Here is a 21,792-nt window from a genome sequence, read left to right as displayed (position 1 = left end):
TTGTTTGTCTTGAAATGTCTTAGTCAATTTTGAAAGACAGTCTTACCTGATATAACATTATTGGGTGGGAACTGTTTTCTTTCAGTGCTTTAAGTATTCTACCCTACTGCCTTCTTACTCCATGGTTTTTTTTAAAGAAATCTGCCTGTACTCTTATTGGGATTCTCTTGTACATAACATGGTGCTTTGCTCTTACAGCTTTTAGAACTCACTCTTGACCTTGGCATTCAACAATTTGATTACTGTGTGTCTGTGCATGGTTCTCTTCAAGTTTATCCTATTAGGGATTTGTATGGCCTCTTGAATGTGCATATTCTTGTCTGTCTTTAAATTTGGAAAGTTTTCTGCCCCTTTCTCTCTTTGTTTTTCTTATGGGATTCGTAATACATGTATCTTAAACTCCATTTGCTTTCTTTCACCTTTTTTCCTACTTCTCAACCTGAATCACTTCAGTTTTCAAGTTCACTGATTCCTGCTTCTGCTGGCTCCAATCTGCTATTGAAACCTACAAGAAAATTTTTCATTTCAATTATTATAGGCTTTAACTCCAATATTTCTGTTTAGTTCCTTTTTAAAATTTCTGTCTCTTTTTAATGAGACTCTCATATTTCATTCATTGTTTTCTTGACATATTTAAATTCTTTCTCTGTATTTTCCTTTATCTCTGTAAGTATATTAAGGGTCTTTTTTTAGTCTTTTTCTGATATATCCGAAATATGATCTTCTATGTTGGTGGTTTCTGTAATTTTATCTTGGTCCTTTGGATAGACCACTGTTCCCTGTTTCTTTGTTTGTCTTGTAAGCTTTTGTCAAAGGTATTATATATTAATTTTTTTAAGTGTTAATTCTGCTTACTCTACTCACTCCAGAAAAGGGCTAAAACACACAGTGGAAGCCAGATTACCCTATTCTGTACTGGGGAGGGTTGAAGAAGGGCCCAGGGGGGTACCAGGAGCTTCTCCATCCATTTTGTAAAGCCACAGTTGGCACTCACCCAGTTACAGCAACCTTGAACTGTTTTCCAGAATTCTGAGGAATATGGCTTTGCCAGTTTTTCCAAGTTATTTAAAGATCTTATGGAGGAATGACACCCTGGCTCCAATCTGCTATTGAAACCTACATTGCCATAGTCATCAACTAGAAATTATTATTTTTATATTTTGTCGCAGTAATTATTTGGAATTATATTCTAAAATTTCCAAGCATATGAGGCTTTTTTTGTTTTTTGTGTTTGAAAACCAATTTTAAACCTAATTTACTTGTGTTCAGAGAATGTGAACTGTATGATACCCATTCTTTATAGCTTGTTAACAATGTCTTCTTAGCCTAGAATGTGTCGTATTTTGAAAATCTTTTATGTAGCTTGGGAAAAAAGGTATATCCTGTAGCTTGTTACTGCAGGCACAGTTTGTGTGATTCAGATCTCCTATAGTCTTCCTAGTTTTTTGCCTGTTTGATCTGTGCTGCTGTGACAGTAGAAATCTGCCACTACAATGGTGGATTCTTCTTACCTTCTGTCCATTTTTTCTTTGTATAATTTGAGTCAGCTTTGTTAGGTACATTCAAGTTTAAAACTGATAAATGTTCCTGGTGAATGGAAGTTTTTATCACCATTTAGTGACCCCTCTGATAACTAATAATGCTTTTTTTCATTGAAATTTATTTAGTTTGTTATTAGTGTTCTTGTGGTGATTTGTTTTCTCATACTTTTATTCTTTTTGTATTATTGTATTTTAGTGTGTCTTATAAAAAGCAAAGTAGATTTTGATTTAATTTTCCAGCCTGACCAATTCTGTTTTTAATTAATTTAGTCCATTTACATTTATCGCAATATTTGTATAAGTAGATCTGTTTCTACTGTCTTATTTTTGGGTTTCTTTTTTGCCTCCTTTTTGTTTTGTTGAGTTTTTTTTTTACTTTTTTCCTTAACAGTTTACATTTTCCAACAGTTACATTTGAGAATTTACCTTGCATATTGCTGAAATTTTAAAATCTTATGCTAATTAGCAAATTTCTCCTCCTTCCACATAATGCAAAGATCTTAGAACTTTTCACTCCAGCCACCCCTTTCCTGGCTTACATGCTTGTATTGTTTGGTATTGTTTATTTGTCTATAAGGCCTAAGTTGAGAATGTTTTTTTCAAAGAGGATTTGTATTTGCTTTTATTTGGTATTAAGGGGGACTATGGAAACTATCTTATTTATAGAATGCAGCTTCCTGAGGGCAGCCAGTAGTCCCTTTCCTTCATCACAGCTGTAAAGCCTCACTGGTATCAATATTTGCCTCCAAGGCAGCCCTAGCATTCACATTCACTTACAGTTTGGTTTCATCTCCTGGTTCATTTTTCATTTTGCTTCCCTAAAGGGAAATTTCTTCTTTCTTCCAAGCACAGCAGAATATTCAAAAGTATGTTTGTTAATATTTTATGCAACCTTTAGGCATTTTGTTGCAGAGGGCCTTTTGGAGTATCAAGTCAGTCTGCTCTGCTGCTGGAAGCAGAAGTAGCATAAACAGCTTTAATTTGGGAAGAATACTATTTGGACATCTCTAAGGAAAATGAATTGAAGGTTCATTAAAGTGCAAGTGATACATTATGTCTTGAATTAAGGCAGTAGGAATGGAGAAGGGGGAACAGATAAAGGAGCTATTTAGGAGATGGAATTCAAAAAAAATTTGGTGAATTGTAGAGTGTGGGAATAATTGAGAGGGAAGCAGGTAAAGGAATTTCAGATTTCTGGTTTGAATGATGATATTGGCATTCTCCAATTCAAGAAACATAAGCAAAACAAATTTCAGGTAGGAGCAAAGTTGTGAGACAGTTAGTTCAATTCCATTTTAGATGTGTTTTATTCAAGGTCCTTATGAAGGAGTTCCACTTCCATAGACACACAGCCTTCAGCTTGGGAAGTAGATCTAACTATGTGGAAAGAGAGGGAAGTAGCATGAGATGAATAAAATGCTGGGAAGCATTAACATTTCAGGGCTGATCAGAACAGGATGAACACTAAAACAGGACTCAGAGAGAAGGGCAAGAGAGATAAAGAAAAACCAGATGTGTGGCTCTTGGCAAGATAAGAGAGTTCTTAGGCACAAAGGAATAGTCAACAGTGGCTCAGTGAGTGGCGGGAAAGTCAGCTTAGCTAAGACCAGCAAGGTCCACTGGCTTTAACTTTAGAGGGAAAGGAAGATGGGTTGTTGAGAAACTGGATTGCTGTGAGTGGAGAAGAGGGTGATGAGGATGTGACAAACTCTGGTATTGACCCCTGTTTCAGGTTGTTGGGTTTTTTGATTGGGAACGGAGGTAAGGGGTCACAGTGATAACTAGAAGGAAGGAATAAAGGATTGGGGAAAGTCTTTTTGTTTATAGCTTGAGAGAGAGTTGAGCATTCTCAAATATGAGGAGGTCATGCAATTAGAGAGGGAGAGGCCAAACGTGTAGACAGTTTAAGGGAAGGGAGGTCCCTGTGGATGGTACAAGAGGGAAATGTTCTTTATATTGCTCCTTGAAAGATTCTGAAGTGTAATGACAATCAGCCTGGTTCCTGGGAGACCATGTACTTAGAAACCCTCCTGCTACCTTAAAGAGTACAAATTGGAAAGTGTCAGGAAGAATTTTCTCTCATACATTCAGTTTGAGGTTCATGTAGATCACTGGACTTCTCCCTTCTCCCTCAACACCTAAGCCAAGCACATAATTAGTAATTGTTCTAGTTTGCTAACTGCCAGAATGCAATATACCAGAAATGGAATGGCTTTTAAAAAGGGAGATTTTATTAAGTTGTAAGTTTACACTTCTAAGGCCAAGAAAATGTTCCAATTAAAGCAAGTTTATAAAAATGTCCAAATTAAGGCACCATAAACAGGTTACCTTCACTCAAGAAAGACCGACAAAGTTCAGGGTTGCTCTCTCAACTAGAAAGCCATGTGGTGAATATGGCAATGTCTGCTAGCTTCCTCTCCAGGAATCTTGTTTCATTGAAGCTCCCCAGGGGTTTCTTCCTTCTTCATCTCCAAAGGTCTCTGGCTGCTGCACTGTCAGCCTGGCCTCGTGGCTCTGCTTCTGGTTCTGCCATGCGTCTGTCGCTCTCTGGGAATCTCAAGACTTTTCCAAAATTCTTCCTCTTTTAAAGGATTCCAGTAAACTAATCAAGACTCACCTGGAATGGGTAGAGTCCATGGAAGCCATCTAATCAAAAGTTAACACCCGTAATTGGGTGGGTTACATCTCTGTGGGAACAATCAGAAAGCTCCCAGCCAGCATAAAGGACACGGCTTTTCTGGGGTCTCCCACAGATTCAAATTGGCACAGTAATTTTGCCAAAAGTTATTGCTTAGAAATTTTAATTTCACAAAATGAATTTATGGTCTTGCAGAAAAGGCAACTATGAAAGCAGATTTTAAGAATACAATGAAAGAAGCCCTGCCACAGCCAGAATCAGAGTTGTGAAAGTACAGAGGCGCAGCTAATCATTGTTATTATTATAACAATAATAATAATAGCTAGTGACTGTTTTGTTTAAATGTTTTTTATCCTTTAAGGTTATGAAGACTTTCATCTGATTTTGTTGAAAACATCCCATGTTCTGCTTATTTTTCCAGCCTGTCTTGTTATCACTGCCTATGTCTTAATCTCTGTTGTAGCTAAGTTGGTCTGGTCTGCTTCTGTCTGTTCCTTAGCTGTCCCCCCTCCCTCTGCCGCAGTCTTTGTATATTGGGTTTGTTTTTCCTGGAATGTTCTCCCTCCCCTCCCTCTGCTTCAGGTTCCACTCAGTTACCTCCTACACATCCATCCTATCTCAATTAAAGTATCGTTTCCAAACTGAATTTTTTGCTAACATGCAAAGCTAAGATTCTTGTATTTTCGCCCTTCTTAGAGCTTATCATTGTATTTACTGTCTGATTTTTCTTTTTTATACCTGTCCCTCCGTAACTTCTATTAGGGCAGGCACAATTCTTGTTTTGCTAACATTTTATCCCTACGACCTGGCCAGGTACTTAATAAATATTTGTTGAGTATGTGATTAAATGACATTGGACTATTGGTTTACGAATTTTGTAGGTGACATATAGTGCCACTACCTAAGTGGATTTCACAATTAAATATTCTTTATCAAATACAATATGGCTCACAGGAAGGCCCTACCTAACCAACTAGATTGCCTCATTCTATATCATAGAGATTAATATATTCAAACAATGAGATACCATTTTTATGTTTAAAATTGAAAATTATTGTGACAAGTAATAAAGATCACAGTTGATGAGGTTGCAAAAAAATTTATAATGTCATGCACCACGGATTTAGAATATAAGTTAGGTGCTTGCTGAAAAAGCAGTTTTGCATTATTTATCAGATTCCTGAAAATATCATACCATGTGGCAATTCTACTTTCAGGAATTTATTCTAAGGAAACAATCAAAGATAGTTTAACAATATACAGTACAATATTAGTTATTGCAGCAAGATTAATGTAGGAAAAAAAAAGAAGAAAAAATCTTCATTTCTACCAGTGGATAAACAAATTATAGAATATCCATTAACAAGCATGTATTAGATTATTTACATGTGTGAGAAAACGTTTATACCTCCTTGACTGAAAGAAGTCTAAAATTTATTTTTAAAAGACTAGAATTATATTTACAAAATGTATTACCTGTTATTTCTGGATAGGATATTTATAGCAAATTATTTTCATCTTTATGTTTTCTGAATTCTCCCTCCTAGATTATGGTATATTTAAATGTGTGTATGTCTGTGTGTGTGTGTGTGTGTGTGTGTGTGTGTGTCTATTCCTTTTATACAATAAATGTTATTTTTAAAATAATAACATTAAATCTGGGACAGAGAATGGTATTTATATCAGAGAATACACCAACCTTAATGCTCTTTATTTTTATATTAAATTCTTCTTGGTATTTTGTTCTTCTTAAATTCTAGAGTTGTATGTTTAATTAGTTTGTATTAGTTTAACAAAGCTTTTTTTGTTTTTTTGTTTTTTGGCCCCAGGAGAAGCCAGTTATCAACATCGCTTTTGACTTGACCTGCTCATCCCTACCTTAATACAAAAAAATCAGTCACCAAGATCTTGTATCTTCATAGCCAGATTATTGTTTTGTCTATAAAAGTATCTACTCTTTTTAAAAGCCTCCAAATTAAATAGAATCTGGTAATAATTTCAGATAAGGAAGGGATTAAGGTGTAGGAGTATCTGAGAAAAGAGAAGAATATGATTTTGAAATTTCATCTTCAAAATATTTTCTCAGAAAATCTGTTTCTTCCATATCAGGGAAAGTATGAAGATAGAATTAATTTCTTCTTCTAGATACTTAAAATTTCAGAGGAAGTTAAAAGAACACTCTTAGGTAAGTTATGACCATCCAAACAGTGTATCTTTTTGATTGAAGCAATAAAGGAGGTATTATAGGGTAGGAAACAAATAAGAAGGGATTATTGTTTTCTCCCTCATCATCTTCCGTCATTTCTTATTCTCATGCTGTGTCTTCCTCTCCTTCCTATTCTCTTCACAAATGGATATTGGTGGGAAATGCATGAAGTGCGAAGCGACTTTTACCTGCTGTGCTGCAGACAGAATAGACAATTCAGAAATACCACCCTCTAGGTGTCTCTCCCCTTTTCACTCTCTCTAGAGAGAGCTAAGATGTCATGCATTCCTCATAGGAAAGAATAGGTGAAAAGAAGCCTATAAGAATCTCAGAAGCACTATGGACTTTGTCATTTGCCTGTTCATTGCTTACGAAATGTCTTTTAAAACAACTCAAACTGCCATGACAAATGTATCTGATGAGTTGAGAGAAAAGGGAGAAAAACTGATTTTTTTTTTTTAATAAGAAAGAAATCTATCTCATCATTGTAGCCAGAGCCAGGTTTTTCTGTGCATTGTTAACCCCTGGTATATTTATTCAGTCTGCAAGCTTCCTGAGCACTCAGTACCAGGCAATCTGCTGGTTCCTAGAAATTATAAAGCTGAGGACATATTTATCCCTCAAGTATCTAGAAGGTGTCCAGCTGATAGAAATAGTTGAGAAAATAACCATAGAACATTGTTATAGTTTTCTTTAAGTAATAGAGAAAAATGCTCAGTATGGATTAATTTTAAGATTTTAGATACAGTGATTATTCGAGATCAATGGAGCACTGTCTTTTCTAGTGTTTATAGGGCATGCTCAGCAGCACTGAATGATGCTATGTAAATGGGAATTGTGGGGAGATCCCATGACTAAATAATTTGGGGAAAAACTGGTTAAAGTTAAACAGGTTTTTTTGCTATTGGACTTTAAGAGTCCTTCAAGTGCCATACACGCATGCCTGATCAAATTCCAGGAGGGTCACATGATTTTTATTGTATGGAAAAAGATTGGGGCTGTTTAACCTTTTTCCTTGGAGCATATCACAGGGTCACTTTTCCTCAAAGCATGTTTTGGAAAATGTTGACAGCTAGCAAGTCCTCTTTACTCAAATTTACCCAGATATAATTGATAGTAAGCATGCCAAATTGGTTTTTATTAGTTTATAGGTCTTTTTGAAATTTTGTTTCATACTAGAAAAAAAGGAATATAAAATGTGTGAACTGCAAGCAGTTCAAACAAGGGAAGTGAAGCTACCAGTTTAGCCATAGCTGAATATTTAGTCAGATTCCTTCATTGATTATTTTCTCTTCTGCTCACGTGTCTGACATTGCAACCCACTTGATTCTTTTTCCCTTAGATCTTTTTTGATAAACTATAGTGTAATTTTCATAGAAACTAATTCCTGATCTATCACAAAACCATCACAGATAGTAAAAAAATGAATTAGTAATGCTGTTTATCCCTCTTTTACCTGACATGTCTCTAAAAAACATCTTTCTCAATTTAGAACTTTTGTCATATTTGTTAAGGAAGGAATCACAGATAGTAAAAAAATGAATTAGTAATGCTGTTTATCCCTCTTTTACCTGACATGTCTCTAAAAAACATCTTTCTCAATTTAGAACTTTTGTCGTATTTGTTAAGGAAGGAATTGGTAATCATAATAAGATATCCAATACACATAAAGGATTTTGTTTGTTTGTTTTTAAATGCCTTAATCTGGCAGATCAATGAATAACACAAATTATAAAAGCTCTTAGTTCATGGAGAAATAAAATTAAATTAACAAGTATAGGTCTCATGAACTATTTTTTGGATGAATCTCAGCTGTTCAAAAAAGGTATTGTGTGTGTACGCATGTGAGGGCTTCTCTGAACACAGAATGTGACCCATCAGCAGATGTGAGATCAGGCTATTAAGCATCAGTGGCAGAAGGTTCTTTTGTATGAATTCAATTTTTTAAGAATCATTGAAGAATAATTAACAAAGACACAACTGCACTTGGTGTTCAGTTGCCTTGTATTTAATACCAGAAGGAAGTTCCATGTCATGACTTGATTGATAGTATCTATAATTTTAAAAATTGTATCTACTATTAAACCATGTTTTACAAATTCTTCATATCTTAAACTTCTTATACAGAGCAATCTAATTTTAATAAAATGATGTTAACTTCAGCAAACATAAGCCCCAGGAAAAAATGAAAATATTAATATTTGGTACATGAAAATACCTTTCTTTTCTCATTAGAATCACTTTAATATTTAATTATCAGTCAAAGAGTCTAAACCCTAACTAATGTTCTAATCAGAAAAGTGGTCTTTTGTGTTAGTTTAAATAACAGCATTTTAACATCATCTCTTTACGAATGTCAAAGATACATATTATTCTTTTTATTTTTATTGTCTCAGGAAAAAATTCTAAATAAATCATTTAAATTACAAAATCATTTAGATAACAAAAATTTAAATATTTTAAATTTAATAAAAATAAAATAAAACTTTTGTTAGAATTTGTAAACATAGAATATGCAACTACAATTCCTGCTTCTTTTTGCTTTTCACAAGATTTTCTGTTTTTCCTGCTGTCATATGATACTTTGGAGTGTAAGAGACTAGGTTCAAGTTCAGACTCCTATGCTTACCAATTGTGTGACCTTAGGGAAGTAATCCTACATCCCCAAGCTTCAGCAGGCTCCCCTCTGAAAAATGAAGATAGGATTACTGTGAGCATTCTGTGTTATTATACATAACACAGCTAGCAGAGCGCCAGATGCATATTTAGAATTCAGTAATTGATAGCTGCTATTTTTATCTTAGTAATGACAAGGAAGGTGGTGATGCCTAAGGAAGTATTTACATTTATTGGAAAGAATTATTGCAGAGGTACCTGTTGCCTTGAGGTTTGACCACAGTTGTTTTCCTTTTTGTCCGATAATTTAGATATAAAGGCCATTTTATATATCTAATATTCAGTACCTACTGAAATGAGGACATGTGAATAAGGGCAAGTCTAAAACGTTAAGTGTTTTATTTAACCTATCAGATTAGTACCTAATACCGTAATTAATGCAGTAAAATGACAGTCGCTTAGTGGATATGACAGTTTTTATCTTAGCAAAGGCTGACATGAGTGAAGTTGCCCTGACTTACCTTTCTCACTAGTCATTACTGAAGCCCCTGGCTCCATTCTGTCAGATCTGTGATGTGCCCCAGTGAAATTTACTATGACAGAACTACTTACTCTTTTATTATGGATCATGATCTTGAACTGAACAGTAGGAGTCATTCACCTATAACCCTGTGATATCTGGCAGAGAGCTAAGCCAAAGGATCATGTGAATCATCAGAACAATAAAGATAAGTCACTTGCCTTTTTCAAGTTTGCATGGGCATATTTAGTGAAGTAATCACTACAACTTTATGTTATGAGTTTTTATTGCACTCTCTATAATAACATAAGTATAGATTTTGTCTGAATGCCCAAATTTCCAAATTGTTGACTTATACAGAAATGCACAGTTGAACTTTTGTGATTATTGTTGGTGCTTGTCCATATTATTCATATGAGGTAGCAGTCTGGATTTTATGCTGGCATTTGCTCAATGAGACTTGACTCTGAAGTAATATGTAAAAGACCCATTATTAAATTGTTGCAGTCTATTGGGATTAGCTCATGTTTCATGGCTTTATCACTTATAGATCATGTTTTCTTTCCTCTTTCCTAAAAGAATTCAAAAGGCCAGTATTTTGTCCTTGTTTTTCTGTAGTTAACATTCCACTGTTCTGATGGAATAAATGTGATTAATATTTTATTCTGAATATGAAATTAAATCCCAATTTAGGAATGTAATGTTTTCAAAGCACTAATTCTAGCAGCATAAAAGTGTCTACAGGGCAGGCCATGGTGGCTCAGCGGCAAGAACGCTTGCCTGCCATGCCAGAGGACTCGGGTTCGATTTCTGGTGCCTGCCCATGTAAAAAATTTGAAAAATTAAAAAATTAAAAAAGAAGTGTCTACAGTAACAAATTATTTACTGTACATTGTTAAAACTCCTCAGACTCTAACAATGCTTTGATATGAATTAAAAGTATGTCAGTATGATTCAGGTATGCCTTAAAAATTAATTGCTTTGATTCTACCAGTTGACAAGCATCAAGGATATATGCACACACATACCCGCATATAACACACACATTTATATGAACAGAAGAATCAAGTAAAAATCATGTAGGCAAAGTTATTTCAACCATTAGTTTTTCTTTGTTATAATCCCTGTTTCTACCTGTTTTGCACATAAACGTCAAAAATTACTAAATTGGAATAATAAATGGATTTTTTGTGAATTAAAATGTAATCTTTTCAGAAATAAGCTAATAAAGGAAGAAATGACTATTGTTAATTATCATCTAGTGCAAAAAGACACATTTATAGTTGAAATATATGAACAGGTTTTGAAATGAATATAAGATTAATGTCTTTTTTCCTGTGTAAACAGAGATGAACAGTTAAAATTTATGTGTTCAAAATTTTAGATGATTGCTACACAACCCAGTACTTAAGGTGATATAGAATAAATTCTAAGTCCTGCTATTAGATGTATTTTATATTATAGTTTTAGTAGAAGAAGATTTCTGTTCAGTCTTCATAGCTACTTTTCAAAGTCCTAATGGAAACTTGCATTGACTCTGTAAAAATATTTGGTTAAACATAAAAATCTTAACTAATTAAGAAAAAGTAGTCTTTTTTCTCTTTGTATATTTTGTTCAGCTGTTCAATTTGATGTATATGACCGTGTTTTTAAACTAAAAGGCAGCAGCTCAGTAAACCTGTAACTTATCCAGAATTTCTGTTTCTTACAATTAACGTTGTCTCAAATTTCATATTAGCTTTGTTTTTATTTGGAAGATAAGCAGTTAAGATAGTTTAGCTTGCATTCAATATATTTTTATAATATTTCCCTTCAATGGACACTCATTGAATTGGTTAAATATTTGGTACCACTATAAAACACTTTTCATAGCCATTTTCAAGGACTATCCATTGTTTTCTGTAGGTCTGGAACATATTTATTGTAAGCCTTTACCTCGAAGGCTGTCTAAAAGAGAATAATTCCATTCCATTCATTCCAGGTCAAAATACAAAGTAAATGGCTGCAAATATCTTCAATAAACTTCCACTGTAGACACATAACTAATATATATATACACACATGCTCTGGACAAATTACCTTTTAAATTATTTGGGTTTTTCAGGGTAAAGCAGATCTGATTCTGATTAATACACATTATTATAGCTGTATAAACCTTTCCAGTAAAATAATTTAAAATTTTACCACCATTGTGTTCCATGGTGTATAAAAGTAAATGTTCTATCAATATAAATTACCAATTCTCACTTTTTTCCAGGCCCGATGGAATCGGAACTGTTTCAGTGGAAGAAAAAGAGAGGTTCGAGGAGATAAAAGAGAGACTTTCTTCCCTTTTAGAAAATCAGATAAGTCATTTCAGGTATATACTGTATTCATTAATATGTTTTGCTGCTGCACCCAACTGTCCAGTCCCCCTGCAAATCTTCATAATGTCTTTCTGCTACTACACAAGACTGTCATTAGCTTCCCCACTGCCTGCAGAGTGTGGAGTACGTTCTACATTCCTCATGCTTCGTACGAGGCCTCCTGTGGTCTGCAGTTCAGTTTTACTACTCCTTTAGGTAAACTCTATCCACTGTACTTTTTGCTTGCCTTTTGCATTTCTCATCCTTGCTTAGCCTCTTCCTCCTACCGCTGGTGACTATTTTCCCCACTCTTTGTATATCTAAACTCTACCCACCAGGCAAGGAGACTCCCAAGCCCCACCTCCGCAGTAGAACCTTTCTTGATTATTACAGCAAAGAGTGGTCTGAAGCCTTTCAACATTTATTGTCAGTACTTTGCACTTGTCATTTATGACACATGATAGTATGCTTAAGTCATGACTTACTGGTCTATTTACTTTCTGGAAAACAAGGGTCACAACACCCAGCATAGCTCCTAGGTCAATAAATATTAACTGCTGGTACTAAGAAATATTTGCAGAGTGAAATATAAAGATCTTGATAGGGCGGGCAATGGTGGCTCAGTGGCAGAGTTCTCACCTGCCATGCGGGAGACCCGGGTTCGATTCCCAGTGCCTGCCTGTGTAAAAAAAAAAGGTCCTGATAATATTTCTTTTTGCAGTTATAAGTCAACAGACTGTAATGGTTAAAAACAGAAATAGTACATTTTCTTTTTCTTTCATTCTTGCTACTGGATCTTATAAAATGTCTCCATGTCATTGTATCATGTCATATGCATCTGCCATGTTGCAGGTATGCAATTTAGAATATTTATGTGAATTTATTGAAAAAATAAATTCAGTTAATATCACCCCCCACAAAAGCTATTAAATAAGTAACTATTTGAACATTGTATAGACTCTCTGAGCCTTGGATTCTTTATCTGTAATATGAAGGGCTTAGACTGATTTTAAAATTATATTGAAGTAAGAAATTCTCAGAGGATATACTATTCAAGTATTATCCTGCATTAGGGATTTTCAAATGGAGCTGGTACCATCAATTTAGGGTTAGTGATTGATGGAGGGTTTCGTTGGCAGTGACTAGAAGTGGGGGTCATTTCATGCTGGGTTTAGATATGCAAATCAAGGGACAATTCCACAATAGAGAATTGTTCTACACAGTTCTAAACTCACAAAAGGAAACCCTATTCTGGGTAGTTTAGCAGAATTCAGTTTACAGAGTTGAGATTAAATTACCGTGTGAATTTTTCTTAAAGTTTATAAACAAACTGAAGCCATGAAAGTGCATTTTGCATCTGCAGAGTCGTGTTCTGCACTTATTTTGTACTTGTTGAAAGTATTGTCTAAGATTGTTTAGAGTTCCTTAAATTTATCTTATATGTCTTTTAATAAAGACCCATATGATCTTTCCCTTTTTTGTCATTATTGAGGTGAAGCTAATCATTAAATTTAATATATCAATAATTATATAATGGTTTTTGTATCAATGCTTTCAGCTGCAAGTAACAGATTCTACCTCAAGCTGGTTTAAACAATAAATAAATTCATATGCTCACTTACCTGCATTAGATAAACTTACTTCAGTAGCCCTGGCTCTATTTCTTTGTGATTTTCACTTGGCTGTCATCCTTCATGGAATGGTTTCATACCAGGCTGGTAGCAAGACCAACAAAGAATTTCTGGGTGTCACATCCATGCATGACAGAATGTACAAGGTTGTCTGCTTCTAGGGCTTCTCTCTTAAGATCATGAAACATTCCCTTGGAAGATCCCATCAAACTGCCCCTTATACTTCACTGGCCCTAAATAGTCCATGTATCCCATTATGAGCCAATGCCAGTGGTCAGGGGAAACCCATGCACTGGATTCCTTAATCAGTCACTGATAAGGAGGTTGATTGAGTTAAACTAATCAGATCCAGCTCACCAGCAGAATTGAGTCCCCAGACAACCTGGAAGCTGTGCAGTGGTGGCCAGGGAAAGACAGTTGTCCACAACTGCTTTTGTTTTAGTTTTCTATTTTTCTTTCATGTTTTATGTTTTTTCATTCCCTATTTTTCTTTTATACATATGCTCTTCAGATAATTTTTCTAGGTGTGTATTGTACAATGCTTTCCAGCTTTTATTTCTTTGATGTACTGAGGAAAAGAATTAAAACACATGGTCTAAATGTTTTGTGTCAACTTTTACATTCCCTTTTGATGTTTGTAGACTTCATAAAAAGTATGTTTTTCCTGAGTCTGTAGAAGTATGGTTAAAATAAAATGGGCTTAAAATGAAATAGAAGAAATTTCTGGTGGTCATGGATAAATTTAAAAAGCTGAAATATTAAAATTGTCCATCAACTTTCTCTTAGCAAGTTATTCTTAGAAAGAATATGAATTGCTCTCAAGTAACACTGAAGAGGTAAAAGGAGAACTGTGGCTAACTCTTTTCTAGGAATACATTTATTATGCCCCACTGTATTCCAGAAATGGATTTCAAAGTGACCAACAGTATAATAAATTAAATTATGTTATGTATAAATTATTTATAAATATAATTATTAAATTATTTATATTATTTATAAATATAAATCAGCTAAATTAAACATACATGTGGAACTTGGGCTCAAGATGGTAGATTAAGTACATTTTCTGACTCAGCCTCTTCACAAAACCTAACTAAAATAATAGAAAATTATTTTTAAAAAAGAAAAATCCCAAAAGTATAAATAGAGTAAGAGGCAAAAATGGCAAAAAAAAATTTTGGAATAAAATTTTGAAAATCACTTTTTGGAAGCCAGCTGGAAAAAAACTAAATACTACTCTGGCCATGGTTAAATCAGAGAAACAATCTGATAAACAACATATAATTCCCCAAAAGTTTGGGAATTGCCAGTGTCAAGTACCTTCAGAAATTGAGAATAAAGGATGGTTGCTTGGAAATCTATTTAAGAAACAGATTGATTCACAGATCTCTTCTTCCAATTCAGCTTGCAGATTGCTGTTCCTCTCCAGTCCTAGCAGAAAATGTGTACTTGTTTTCCCCTGGAGAGGGTAAAATGAATTGTTCCTGGACTGGGTTGGATAAGGGAAGAAACATGAGACACAGGTAAAGGTAGAGATTGTATGCAGAAACAGGAAGATTAAACAAACATCAATTCTGAAATTTGAGAATCACAAACTACTCCCGACACACACAGTTGACTCCCAAAATGGTGGCAACCAGGCTTATCCCTTTCAGGTAGGATTCTGACTCTCCTTAAAGACCTAGAGAATCTGACATAAGGTCTTCCCACTGAAACGTCCAGCCATATTCTCCTTCAAAGAAGACCATAGTCTACAAGTACTGCCCATCTGCGTATAGCTTCCATTCTTTTTCGTTTCTTTTTTTTTTTTTTTCCGCTGCATAGTCTGGGAATCGAACCCTGGTCTCCCGCATGGAAAGTAGGCAATCTAACCACTAAACTACCCGTGCATTCCCATTCAACTTTTAAGTGCACCACTTTTGAAATGATCAGACAGCCCATATCATCAGATATTTAAGGAAAGCATTTGCTATAAATAAGCCCAAAACAAGTACAAAAACAAACAAACAAACAAAAAAACTTGGGAGAAACAAAGATTACACAGGGAGAAGAAAATGGGGAAAAAGGTATATCACTGATATCCTTAAAAGGTTAGAGAAGAGAGTGCATCTATAAACAAGATGTTGTTTAAAAAAAGAAACATTCAAAAAGCAAATATGAATTTTTGGAAATTTATACAAATGTTACACATATGACATAATAACACACACTTCTGTGTACCTGTTAAAGAAATTGAGAGTATAGTTAAAACCAAACCTACATAAATTCTTCGAGAAAATTGAAGGTTAGTGAATTCTTTGTGACTCATTCTATGAAGCCAGCATTACTCTGATACCAAAACCAAACATCGACATTACAAGAAAAGGAAACTACAGACAACATCCCTTTAGAACATAGTTGTAAAAATTTGTAACAGCTATTTAGCAAATTGAATCCAAGAATATAGAAACTGTGTAATGCATCACGACCAATGGGGTATAGTCCATGAATGGGTAGTTAATTTAACATTTAAAAATCAATAATGTAATTCACCGTTTTAGCAGAATAAAATATAAAACTATACAATCATCTTAATAGTTGAAGAAAAAGAACATGACAAAATCCAATATTCCTTCTTGATTAAAAAAAAATACTCTCAATAAACAAGGAATAGAAGAGAACATCTTCAACCTGTTAAAAGTATCTAAAGGAAAACCTACAATTAACATCACCCTCATGGTGAAAGATTAAATGTTTTCCATCTAAGATGAGTCATAAGGCATAGATGTCTGCTCTCTCCACATCTATTCAAAATTGTACTGAATGATCTAGCCAATGCAGTAAGGAAAAAGAAATCAAGTGCATAAAGATTGAAGAGCAAGAAGTGAAACTGTCTTTATTCATAGGTGACATGATCCTCATGTAGAAAATCCCATGGAATCTGCAGAAAAAAAAGCTGTTCTAATTAATGAGTTTAGAAAAGTTGTAAGATACTAAATCAACATGGAAAATCAATTTATTTATATATAATAGAAATAAACAATGAGAAATTGAAATTAAAAGATAATACCATCTATAATAGCAAAACAATTATGAAATACTTAGGGATAAATCTGACCAAAGATGTGCAAACCCTATATACTGAAAAGTCCAAAACATTACTGAGAGAAATTAAAGAAAACCTAAATAAAAGGAGAGATATGCTATATTCATGATTCAGAAGACATTTTTATGTCAGTTTTCCCCAAATTGAACTAAAGATCCAATGTAATCCCAATAAACTCTCACTAGGATTTTGTAATCAACAAACTGATTCTAAAATTCATGTGGAAATGAAAAGGATTTGTTGTAACAAAAATAATTTTTAAAGAAGAACAATACCGAAAGGCTAAGTACCTGAATGCAGGACTTACTAGAAAGCTATACTAATCAAGACAGTGTGGTATTGAGAACCCAGAAATAGACCCTTACATTTATAGTCAATCAGTTTTCACAAATGTGCAAAAGCAACTTGCAAAGTATATTTTTTTCAACAAATGCTGCTAGAACTATTGGATATCCAAATGCAAAAAATTAACGTCAATCCATACCTCACCTGATACAAAAATTAACTCAAAACGGATCATAACCTCAAAAACGTAGGAGAGGGCGCACGGGTGGTTCAGTGGTGGAATGCTCGCCTTCCATGTGGGAGACCGAGGTTCGATTCCCAATCATACATTGAAAAAAAAAAAAAGAAGGAGAAAACTCTGTCCTTGGGCTAGGCAAAGATAATTAGGAACACCAAAGTCATTATTCACAAAAGGGAAAATTGTTAACTTGAACTCCATCATGCTTAAGAACTGTTGATTTTGGAAAGACGTTATTAAGGAAATAAAAAGAAAAGCCACAGAATGTGAGAATATTTACATAACACACAACCTGCAAAGGAATTTTATCCTGAATATATAAAGAACTCTTGAAACTTAATAATAAGAAATGAAACAACCCAATAAAAAATGGGCAAAAAATTTTAACAGACATTTTAACAAAGTTCATTTGGATGGCAAAACACCTGTGAAAATATACCCATTAGTCATTAGGAAAATGCAAATTGAAATCACAATACACACCCATTAGTATGGCTAAATTAAAAATAATAGCCTAAATATACCAAGTGTTGGCATAATATAGAGAAGCTCGAAATCTCATGTATGATGAACAGGAATGAAACATGGTACAGCTCAATCTGGAAAATACTTTTGTACTTTCTTAAATATTTAAACACCTACCATATCAACTAGACACACCACTCCTATGTCTCCCCAAGATAAGTAAAAGTGTATGTCTGCACAAAAACTTTCGTATGAATGTTCATAGTATCCTTATTCTTCATAGCCAAAATCTGAAAACAAACCTATATGCAACAAGAGAATGGATAAACAATTTATTACATACAATAAAATACTACTTAGCAATAGAAATGAATAAACTGATATATGCAATGAATAGAAAGAGTGAAAGAAATCAGACAGAAGTATGTACTATATGAACTCACTTATATAAAATTCTAGAAAATACAGTCTATATGACAGAATGTGAATCAGTTGTTGTCCTGGAGGTGGGGGATTGTGGAGGAAACATTTCAGGTCATTCATATGTAATTACTTTGTGATGATAGTTTCACAGGTATATGCAAAAGCCAAAATTTATCAAATTGTATTCTTTATATATGTGTAGTTTGTTGCATGGCACTTAACCTCTCAATAAAATATCTTATTTACAAAAATTAAAATGAAAAGCTAAATGCTTTTTATAATGAGTAGTAAGATAGTATGTAAACTGAAAAATCAAGAAGTGGAAATATTAACATTGGTTTAAATACCAAAAGAATCAGCTAGAAGTTGAAACTGTTTTTTTTTTTTCTGGAAAGCAGAAAATTACTTGGGGTGGGGGAGAAGGGGCATGGAACTGGTATGGGGGCTTTTTTTGTCATAAAAAAGTCTTTTAGAAAATGTTTCCTCTTTAAACTATGTGCATACATACCTAACTTAAAATTAAAACCAAAAATGGTAAGGAAAAGAAAGAACTTAATCTTAATATTGGTCTTTACAGGTACATCTATCTGTATAATTAATTTTTCAGAGTGGGAATAAGGGTGACTTCATTTATTCAGATTAGGTATTAAACTTGTTCAATTTTATTTTTTAATTGAGTGTTTTCCACTTTGCTTTGCCATTGTAGAGCTACCAAAGTGGTAAAAATCCAAAATATTTATCCTGAAAGACGGAACAGAATGATTCCATTCTTGTAAAACTTGTTTTGTGAAGATTAATTAAGATTCTGTGTAGTTACTTTCTGTACTTCATTGATGCAGAATTACTTGCACTCTGTAAATGTGCTGAATTATTTACACATTATGGGCAGTTAATGATAATTCAGAACATACCCAATGGGACCTCAGAGCCCTGAAATGCTAAATGTAATCTAGGGATCAGTAACATTCCATTCATAAAATGTTTCACCCACAGGTTAATGGAAATAAACGATTGGAAAGACAATGAGTGGATTATGCAAATACACTGAAAAGATTTCAGCCTGGGGAGGGGACTACAAGAACCTAATTTGTGTTTTATTTAAACATGGATTAAGGTTGAAGGTGTACAAGACGGTTAAAGCTACTTTGCTAATTTGATAATACTCTAAAAGCACCACTGCATGGGGAAATCTAACCAAAATAAATTGGTTGTGAATTTTTTTAGGGGATGGGGAAGTGATGGGGTGCATGGCAGCAAGATTAAGTGAAGGAAATTATGAACAGGAAAAGAAATTACAAGCAGTATTCTGAATAAAAATTTGAATGACTAGATTTATGACACTCCTTTGGCATTTATGAGACAAAATTTCATGAAACTAAATCCCAATTTGAATTTAAATTCAACTACTGCTTTGTCTCAAAAGGAAATGAAAAATCAATTCTTTTTTTCCTTAGAACTTGGTTCTGTAAAAACAGGTTGAATTTAAAATATATATTCTTTAAAGGGAAACCTGTTCAAATTACTATGTGCAAAATATAATTTATTCTCAATTAAATCTGAGAAAGTTTATCTGCTAAATTCACGAATAATGGAAAAGACATGGAGATAAGGATACTTCTTTCCAAGTTATTTTGAAGATTTCTAAATCAGAACAAGGTGGCAATCTAAGGAGAGCCCAGCCGCCTGTAGCACTTGCTTATCTGCCTGTAGCAATTGCTTATGGAGTATGGATAGCCAGTAGGGAATGAAGGAAGTTTGGGGGTGGGGAGTAGGAGAAATTGAGGTGGGGGGGAATACATTGTTGAACCCAGTTCAGCAAAGCAAGGAGCTCCAGAAGGATGAAATGGCTCTGACAGTTCTCTGTTCTTTAAGTGGAAAGTGACCTGAAAAGGGTCCACCTTTTAAAGCAATGGACCTGTTCCCACTGACTTGTGAGGAGCTCATCTGACCCTGATTTCAGAACATCTCTGTAATCTACCCTCCAGTTATTGGTGTGTATTAGGAATACATGGGATTAGAAAAGTACTTGGAATAAAGGACTCTCTTTCTGCAAAAGAACTGCAGAAATTTTTTTTGTATTTTTGTGGAGAGGTTGAATAGTTTGATACCAGAGTAGATGGGCAAAGATCAGGAAAGGGAGGACCTGGAAACTTGTTTGTCCTACAAGTTATGTTTGTGGCATATGTTTCTTTGTCAAACCATACATAAATATAAGAAGAAATGGGGAAATTCATTTCATTTTATTTTAGAGCTTGAATAATAACAAATTGTAAATCAGTAGGCAATGTAGTTTAATTACCTCTTTACTCATGCACCTCCTTGAAGCTGTTTTGTGTTTACTGTATTTTTTCAGTAGATGCATCTTCAAAACTTTCTAACAGTTTTCATCACAGTTCATGCCTTTATTGTTTATGACGTTTGTATCATAAGGCCAGGTAAACTTTTTGAAGTAAAATTTTTCCAGTTGAGTCGATGCTATTTTAACCTCTTCTCATTGTGCTCCATTAATGCCAAGTAATATAAGAGGGAATTATTTAACAGTTTTGGATATTAAATGTTTGACTTTTTTGTTCCTGCTTTTGTTTTCAAAGATACTGTTTTCCCTTTGGACGACCTGAAGGTGCTTTAAAAGCTACACTTTCATTACTTGAAAGGGTATGTTTGAACATTACTTTATAAAAATATTTGTGTTCTCAATTGCTGTGTATTTCAGTTATAGAACTGGGCAGACAGTCCCTTTCCTCACAACTCCTTACAGAGTCCATTGTCCTTCATCAATTTCTCACCTTTTCGTACTATATTCAAACTTTCCCTATAACCTACTTCTTTCTCCCCATTTCCAAAGCCCACCACTGCCTTCTAACCCTGGGGATATGGAATATTTTAGGTGGAATCCATCTTTCCTACCTCTTTTTTTTTTTTCCTCTCATGAAATGTCTTTTTTTTTTTCCCGGTTAGGTAGAATTATCTCTGCTTTTTAGAGTCCATAGTAGGTGATTGTGTTTTTTATCACCTCCTGACTTTATTTGTTCTTCCTCTATTATATTCCTCGTGCCTACACTTGTCATTTAATATTCATAAACATATCATTCCTTTCATTGAAAGTTATTTCAGAATTTATTTCAATTACTCTAATTTGTATATCATCACAAATTAATGAGCTGTAGAAATTCACATACCCCCCCAAAAATTAGAAAACAAGATTTTATACGATGAAGGTACATTCCTCATTTCTGTTTTTGTGACAGGTAAGGTTTGAAAGTGAGATATCTGTTTCATTTATCTATAAAACAATTCATATCAGCATATAATGATGGATGCTATTGGGGCAAGTCCTATTCCTTATCAAAACTTAAAAGAATTTCTGGGGATCTTCTGAAGCTAATGGTTTGGTTACTCTGGTCCTGATTTATTGAATTAAAGCACTTGTTCTTGTCCATTTTTCTACCAAATAGATTTTAGCTACCACATTGTTTATTAGACTGCTGGTTAAAGCAAAAAGGGAAGAAATTGTTTCACACTTTATATCTCTTTTTCAGTGATTTAAGTACTTGGGGGATAAGGGCTAGAACTGATGACTAAAATGAAATTTGGATTATATATAGAGATTCCATCTGTATATGTCCCTGTCTTATCCCCAATTACTGTGCATCCTATGATAGAAATGTTATTATAGTAATTATATGTCTTATTAGAATTTTTATAATATTAAAAGCTGCATGTAACACAAGCTTTTCAAGCTATTCATTTCATCCTTTCCATTAAAGATCACTTGACTGTTTTCGGAGCCGCATCCCAT

The 21,792-nt window shown here is 34.0% G+C and overlaps 1 protein-coding gene across 15 annotated transcripts in view; it reads left to right on the top strand.

The window, feature by feature from the left end:
- CADPS2 (calcium dependent secretion activator 2) overlaps positions 1–21,792 on the top strand; it is a 617,203-nt gene that overhangs the window by 476,696 nt on the left and 118,715 nt on the right. For all 15 annotated transcript variants that reach the window (XM_077120033.1, XM_077119365.1, XM_077119348.1 and 12 more), the window contains 2 exons: positions 11,779–11,880; positions 20,585–20,648. In XM_077120033.1, coding sequence (XP_076976148.1) covers positions 11,779–11,880; positions 20,585–20,648 — 166 coding nt within the window. The remainder of the gene's footprint in view (positions 1–11,778; positions 11,881–20,584; positions 20,649–21,792) is intronic.

Source organism: Tamandua tetradactyla, chromosome 1, assembly GCF_023851605.1.
Source record: "Tamandua tetradactyla isolate mTamTet1 chromosome 1, mTamTet1.pri, whole genome shotgun sequence".
Classification (NCBI taxonomy): domain Eukaryota; kingdom Metazoa; phylum Chordata; class Mammalia; order Pilosa; family Myrmecophagidae; genus Tamandua; species Tamandua tetradactyla.
The sequence above is the reverse complement of the archived record's forward strand: the minus strand, read 5'-3'. Positions and strand labels throughout refer to the sequence as shown.